The sequence below is a fragment of the Lepisosteus platostomus genome, chromosome 10 (assembly GCF_059453375.1).
Source record: "Lepisosteus platostomus isolate fLepPlt1 chromosome 10, fLepPlt1.hap1, whole genome shotgun sequence".
NCBI lineage: Eukaryota > Metazoa > Chordata > Actinopteri > Semionotiformes > Lepisosteidae > Lepisosteus > Lepisosteus platostomus.
In genome coordinates, this window is record NC_142620.1 from 13,596,025 (window position 1) to 13,603,726 (window position 7,702).

Genomic DNA, 7,702 nt, shown 5'->3' on the forward strand with positions numbered 1-7,702 from the left:
TAATTTACAAACAGTTCAATGTGTAAGGATTAGGGATGTTAATGCTGTGAAGACACACTGAGCCAGTAGCATACCCTTTTCTGAAATATTCTCTGAGATTTTCTGTTTCTGTTTAGTGCTTTTTATTTTGTGTTTTTAAGGGCATTGTGTGTAGTATGCAATTATTCATATTTTTATTAAAATGTAATGTGTAGAGAAGTGTGCAATAGGAACATACTGTATGTTTGCTCATTTTACTTATTCTTTTCAAAGAAATGCAGCTGGATTTTGGATTAGAAGTCTGTTCTTAAAACTGACAAGAGATTTGTCCTTGTCTTTTTCCTTGAGGGGGTGCCGATGGCATTTCTGCAAAAGAGGCCTGGACAGGGTTTGCATTGCTGCATGATGAGATAGCAAAAGCATAAAAGTCTTTGTTTTCTTTTGCTCCTCCTGACTTGCTCTCATCATCCTCCTCTTGAGAACTTAATGATGTGTTGTTGTGAAACCAGGAGTTTGATGAATAAAGTTTTTCTTTTTGTCCTGTTTCGTTTTATCTTTTATTTCCGTTTTTCCACTGATTGCATATTTAAATAACCTGTAAATGATGACCTCATCATTGTATTCAGAAAAGTTAAAATGTAGCGGAGTTTGTTAGCTTAAGAAAACAATGTTTAAGCAAAGAATATGCAATTACCATTAATTGCTAAGTTTAATAAAGTATTGTTACTTTACATGCTACATACACAATTTAAACTGTATTTCAATTGCCTAAAATATTGTACAGGTATTTATTTTATCAATGCTTTCTAAAACCGTTGTAAAAGCACAAAACATTAACAGGATTGAATAAATAAAAAACAGTATAATAACCACTTTATCAAAAGCACTTAAACATGGATAGTTAAAATATACAGTAGCTGCATAATGTCACAGTTAAATGAGAGCTAATTATCTTGGAGGAGAAAGCAGCTTATGTACATGAAAGAGCTTTGTAGAGATTATTATTAAAAATGCTGTGTGGGGATGTTTTGTGCTACAACAACAGTTTTAGAATAGCAAGCCATAAAGATGCTTTTTTTTGGCAGTTGGCATCAGTATGATATCAGAACAGAGACAGGATGGGGCCTGAGTTCTCTGACCACTGGACTTCTTGACTTTTATAGACTCCTGTTGAGAAACACATGCACCTAACACACTTATGACCACATACATAAAAATAGAAAGGCACCCCAGCTTTCGTAGATCAGTCTTGTACTTTGTTCCAGAGTTTTCTCTGAGATCTTGCAGTATTGGAGTCTTGAGTAAGCTTCTTGATATGATCGACGTTTGATACAAAATGAGCTGAGAAAAGAACCTTCAAAGTGTTACCCTGTTGGTTGAACATTTACTACTAGCTGATAATGTGTTCTGCTAAATGGCAATCCTTCTTTACAGTATTCTGTGATTCCTGTATGTTATTGACTGTTTGATGGACGTTGTTTTCACTGTTCTGAGCTGCACAGGAATGTTCTTGTCATTTAGATTTTTACTTTTTCCTGCTGTGCTTGAGTTATTCCATTTTTATTTTCTTTGTTATTATTATTAATTTTCTTTATTTTTAGTGTTGCAAGATGCTTTGGGTAAACACATCTTGTAAGCTAACCATCATCTTGTAAACTAACCATCATGTGATATTTCTCTTATGTCTTTATTTTTTTTTATTAATGCCTTTATATGAGACAAGGTGTGTGCTACATCTTCATGTGAAGTGGCACCTAGGGTTAAAACAACTAAAGCTCCTTATTTTGAGTGTAATGGGAGTTGAAGAGAGCATTGTAGTATTGCCAAACATCTCAAGATGTTTTGATTGTTGTGTGCTTGATGCTTAAGGCTCTGTGCTATGTGTTTTATGAACAGGTGCTGCAAGCATTGGGAAGGGCATCGGAGGGATCCTGTTTTCTCGGTTTGCACGGTCTAGTAGCCAGGTATCCACAGCTGAGGGCACTGCTGCAGAGGGCGAGGACAAGAGGCCAGTGGACACTCAGTCATCCTATGGTCTTTCCAGCCTCTCTCAATCCAGCTCCACAGTAGTCGACACAACATGTCAGTATCTTGTGTTTCCATTAGCATGTAGTTCCTTGTGGATGAATAGAGGTTTATCAAACCTGTATGAAAAATATGAAAGGTTTTCGTATTTATTTACAGTTACTACATGTCAGAAATCACTGTGAGGTAAAAAAAAAGTAGTAAATAATATGTGATGTTTCCAGTTTCATTAGTGTAAGCATTATTAAAAGAAAGGTTGGAGAATGTTTTTGTTTTCTGCAAGGTCTGTGATTTTAAAGTTGTGGCTGGTTAAAGAGGTTTTGACTAGATTTTTAATTTGGTCCTCTTTTATTCAGTGTGAAGTGATGTAAAGAGTGTTTTATTAAATATTGATTCAGACCTCCTGGGTATATGGGCTCTTAAATACTATGTTCAAAAAATCTTAGTTTAAGGGAATAAAAAAATGGAAGCACACATACAACCTCAAATTTGTCCAGTTGAAGTCTGACAGTGACATCGGTAACTTCAATAACAGTTTGTTCTGTTTGGGTTTCAGTGGAATTGGAGCACCGGATTGACTTTGAACTGCGTGAGGGTTTGGTGGAAAGCCGATACTGGTCCGCTGTGACATCGCATACAGCTTACTGGTCCTCCCTGGATGTTGCATTATTCCTGCTGACTTTCATGTACAAGCAAGAGCTGGCTGAAGGCACTGAGGAAAGTCCTGAACCTGTGTAACACACACATTTGTACACACACACACACACACACACACACACACACACACACACACACACACACACACACACTGACCTCCATCCTTCCTTCTCCTTGTTCAAACAGCACTGACCCTGTGGAAGTCTCAGTCTTGAAGACGCATGAATCCACTGCACAAGAAGAACTGTCAATCCAGATCAGCTGGAACTTTCACTGAGACTGGAAACTTTATAAAGCCACAAGTGTGGAGCAAATGTCACAGACCATCAACAGGACCCCACTGGTGGAATGACATACTCACGTGGAAACTTGGGAGTTTTTCCACGCACAAGAATGACTTAAAGCCCTTCTTCCCATTCAGGCTTGGGCCATCCACACTTTTAACAGGAGACCATTCTGCTGTAATTCCTCAGACCACTGAGCTAATACAATGCAGTTCCTTGCATTCCCATTTATCCACTTTGTAGCAGCAATCGCCTAGCTTTGTCAGAACTGGAATCTTCATTATTTTGCTTAATTCTCAAAGATATTTAACTTCATTGTTATGATTACGTATTAACAGCTACTTAACATAAACTGGAAGACTGTTTTTATTAAAATTTCCTGTGGGGGGAGGTTTAAAAATGGACAAAGTGGAGAAAAAAGCATTTATTTTAGTGCTATTTATTTTCTTACTTTTTTCTGCAACAAGATATTATCGTGCATAGGTTCCCTTCACTTTCATATTACTCATAGTTGAAATATACCAGGAGATGATAAGCTAAATCACTTTTATTTTGCAAATTTATTTTACGAAATCCTTTGAACATTTGATGTAGTGTATAAATTCATGTTGATTAATATTTGTAATATTCTTAGAAATCACCAGGGTCATTTTTCCCTTTGTAATGGCTTTCTCTAGATATCACATTTCTATATTGGCCATAATAAAAATGATCCAGCTTTATAATCTACTGGTATATAAAAAAAATGGTGCTGTAATTTTGTTTCTTCATTAGATCTATTTCTAAAGTGCAGTTTCAGAATTAAATCTGGCATGAATACCGACAAATAAAACTTCAGTTTTATCTAATGATCAAGTACATCTAAGTACTACTATATCAGTTCTTCTGCTATCATTCCCATTGACAGGGTGGAATGCATTATGTCTTAGACAATGACAAAGTTGTGTGTTGTACCAAAACTACTGCTCCTGTACTTAATTTGTGATTTTGACTCCCACTTTTCACCTTTACAAGTTATTTCTGTGATGATCATTTATTTCCTCACTACTGGATTCTAATACATCCCTAGCTGGGATGTGTTGGAAACAAGGGCCAGTATTTGAGATGTAGTACAATTATTTGAAAACTGAGGAGGAAAGGAGGCAGTCCGACCATACATTTCTAAGTATGAAGCTGTCATGAGCTGTGTTTGCATGCAGTGACCTTTACAAGAATTGCATGAGGTATTTGAATTTGTTGGCACAGGTCTCCCAGTTCAGGTCATTGAGGACTTTAGGACATTCAGTCTGCCATGCTAATGACAGTCTGCTTTCAGTGATATGAAGTAAAGGGAATCTAATGCCTAATTAATTGTTGTGGCTGAATGTTTGAATTCAGTCTTTAAAGAGATGGTCTGTTTTACTTGCTTTAACTTTACGTAATAAAGGTAAAACGTAAAGTGAAAGAGCATTCAGACCACCCATATAGTGCCATTCCATGAATTAAAGTCATGTAGGGCAATGTTAGTGGTAATTTAAAGACATGACTTTCCTTGTGTAATTGTGAATGATTTTACTTTAAAAATGTATTTAAAAAAAAAAACACTTTCCTTTTAAAATAAGTCAAACATTAGCACAACCCTAGAGGAAACCCCAGAAGCAAGCTACTGAGTCATTTCATGAGTAAACTCTACAGCTAGACCCAGTAGAACTAGCCCCCAAAACTACTTCAGTTTTTATGACATTTTCAGTCTAAAACAGAATAAAACCTTAAATTTGACAACCTTAGTAGGATAGTTATCCTCAGAATAATTTATCTGAATCCTTCCTAAAAATTAAAAGGATTATATGAGTCATTGTATGAAGTTTATTTTGTCCAGAAACGGTATGCAGCTGTCTCGCAACCTCATCTTCCCTTTATAATTTATATTTTAATTATTGTGATTTTTAAAAATTATATATAGATTATTTTGAATCATACCAAATCATAGGAATGCAGGGCTAAAGTTTTTACAAAGAATTTCATGGCAAAATGGAATTGGTTTTTTGCCGTCATTTCATGCTCTACTTTTGAAGCAAATCATCTTGACTTTCATTGCATTGCACGTACTGGTTTGATAAAACTCATGTAAATTAAGTTGTCTTCAGCTTCCTTCCAGCTGATGTCTATAAAATACTTAGAACAAAACTGAAGATTTTGTAGATGTAATGTTTACATTTAAAACCAAATCACTGTAGGAGATTGTTTTATTTGATTTTTTCCACATATTGTGTGTTTGCTTGTTTGTTTTTTGGGGAAAAAATAATAATTCCAGTGGTTGGCGAAATCAATATGCATAGATTTGCTTTGATATTTTAGTTTGTTTCACCAGATATTTCAGATTTTCACACACACCAGACTGATAATTTTGTTTAAGAAAAGAGCATGGAAATAAAGATAACCAAGGCAATTCTTCAGCCTTGGGGGGGATACACAAATTGAAGTTTTAACAAACCACAAGACTTGGAGCATATGATAGATTTAAAATTATAAAGCAAAAATTCAAAAGGACACGTTGAATGCTGAAAACCTCTTTGTTTTCTGTAGAAAGTTTTGGAATACAAAAAAAGAAATTAATGTACCATAATCTCTTAGAACCTCATGTAGCATACTTTCTTGTTGTCTGTTTTCACTATTTTTATAAATACTACTGTTTTTGAAATACAACTAATTATTGAATTGTACTCATCTTATGTCCCACAAATTACTTGTTGTTACAGTCATTCCATTTACATTCAAGAACTTTTCAAATGAATTGTTCTTGGTCTGTTCATGACAAGCGAACAGTTTTATTTTTATTTACAGTAGAAAAATATATATTTTTTCAATCTTTCAATCTAAATCTCAATTGCCATTACCAAATTATTTCTCGTTAAGTATCATGGCTTCCCCAGATATTTTTAAAACATTAAAAAATGTTGATAAAAAGCTACTTGATTGATGTATGAAAAATATGGAGAGAAAACAATTGGTACCAATGTCATCTTGGCAAAACTTAAGAAAATTAAAGGGGTTTACAGAGTTGCATACAGTACCTTTTGTTTGTGTTTATTTTTTGAAGGATGCCCTTTTTTTAATAGCAGTAGCAGCAGGTGTTCCATCCACTGGGTGTCAGTATTTCTACTTTCGAACAAAGAGCTAACAGTTCGGGGACTTAAAACTGGGAAATTGATCCTCAAAACTATGTGCAAATGAAAATACTGTACATTGGCATCACTGTGCTTAAGTATCCTGAATTGTAATAGTGCTGCTGGCACCTACAATCTATAAATATAGGTATGTTTTCATAATGGACCTGTCTGTACTTTGCCAGACAGCAGGAAAGCTTCTCTCCAGTCTTTGAAGGTCAGAGGCCCTGTATGTCCTTATGTACTTTATAGTTGAAATTTGATTAATCGCTTGCTATGATTAATGCATCATTTCTGTAAGCAGTTGATGTGAATGTAACTGGCAGAATCCAAGCCTTCACAGACTGGAGTTTGCATCACTGCTGTAAACCTCAAGCAGTGTCAATGTAGAATTTCTCTCAGTAAGGAGAGATTAATAAGGCTTGAGGGAGGGGAAGTGTTCAGCCAAGGATTTTAAGGAGTCAGTCTTCTTAGAAACTCATCATTTTGATTTTGATCTGCTCAATGTTCAGATCTTTGCAAATTGAAAATGCTTGGCGCTACATTTACCAAAGTTAATTGAGTGTAGCACTGTTTCCCACTAGTTTCTTTGTGTTCAGATGCTTAATTTTTTTTAAATAAGTAAACCTGAAAGCCTAGGGTTTGATGTGCTGCTGAAATAAAAAAAGACATGGAAAATATTGGGGATCTACTGAATTATGAAACATCCATAGTTGATCCATAAAGTGAAAATGCAGTGAAACACAGAAAGCTACATTTTAATTTTGAAATCTGTGCTGTGAAATAGACCGTGATCTCAATATGTACCTTGAATAAGATTATGGATTCAAGAATGTGTAAATTTGACTGGGCTCTCTTATTTCTAAAACCTTCTCAAAGACTGTTATTTAACTTGACATTAAAACGCTACGCTGACAAACTATTGACTCTTTAAGACGTGCAATAACTGATGCCTGTAATGGATTAACTCTGCCATTCAAATAGCTGTATTTTTTTCTTTTATTAAAAACCTACATTTCCTTTTTGACATAACTTGTGTGATATAAATTGTTTGATTTGGTAAATTCCTCTTTTGAATTGCTCTTTCTGCTTTTACAGGAAAGGGGTTGACCTGTTTCTGTAATCAGGGTATGGACATGATGAAGTGTGAGGATGAGGTGTTTGCATTGTGGGGGGTTCTTTGAAGTAGAATATTCCCAACCAGTTGGGACACAAATTGTCTTTGAATCTAAGATTTTCTTTCCCTTGTGATACTGTATGCATCATGAACTGCTGGCAAAGAAATCCAAACTGACAAGTCAGAGGCTAAATCTTCAAAAGTAATATTAAAGGTTTCCTTTCAGATGCCACTATATATCTACCCTAGCAAGACAGCTAGAAAGTCTTTTATTCCTGTGGAAACTTCGTTTTTTTCTAAAACTAGTAATCTCAAATTATTTTGAGTGAACAATACATACATATATGAATAAATAAATTTTGTTATTAAGAAAATAAGGATACAATTTAGGTTGGTCCTCTTTGCTTCTTAGTTTTTGCTAAAATGTCTCCTTTGAGTGACTCTTAACTGTGTTTGGAGAGTAATTTAAAGGTTTTGTAAGCACAGTTAGTACA

The 7,702-nt window shown here is 34.9% G+C and overlaps 1 protein-coding gene across 3 annotated transcripts in view; it reads left to right on the forward strand.

Annotated features, from left to right (window-relative positions):
• LOC148653383 (phospholipase DDHD1-like) overlaps nt 1-7,123 on the forward strand; it is a 31,713-nt gene extending 24,590 nt beyond the window's left edge. For 2 of the 3 annotated variants that reach the window (XM_088648321.1, XM_088648323.1), the window contains 2 exons: nt 1,876-2,061; nt 2,561-7,123. In XM_088648321.1, the coding sequence (XP_088504447.1) occupies nt 1,876-2,061; nt 2,561-2,742 (368 nt within the window). In that variant the 3' untranslated portion in view covers nt 2,743-7,123. The remainder of the gene's footprint in view (nt 1-1,875; nt 2,062-2,560) is intronic. The other variant, XM_088648322.1, reaches the window with a different exon arrangement.
• The last annotated feature ends 579 nt before the right edge of the window (nt 7,124-7,702 follow it).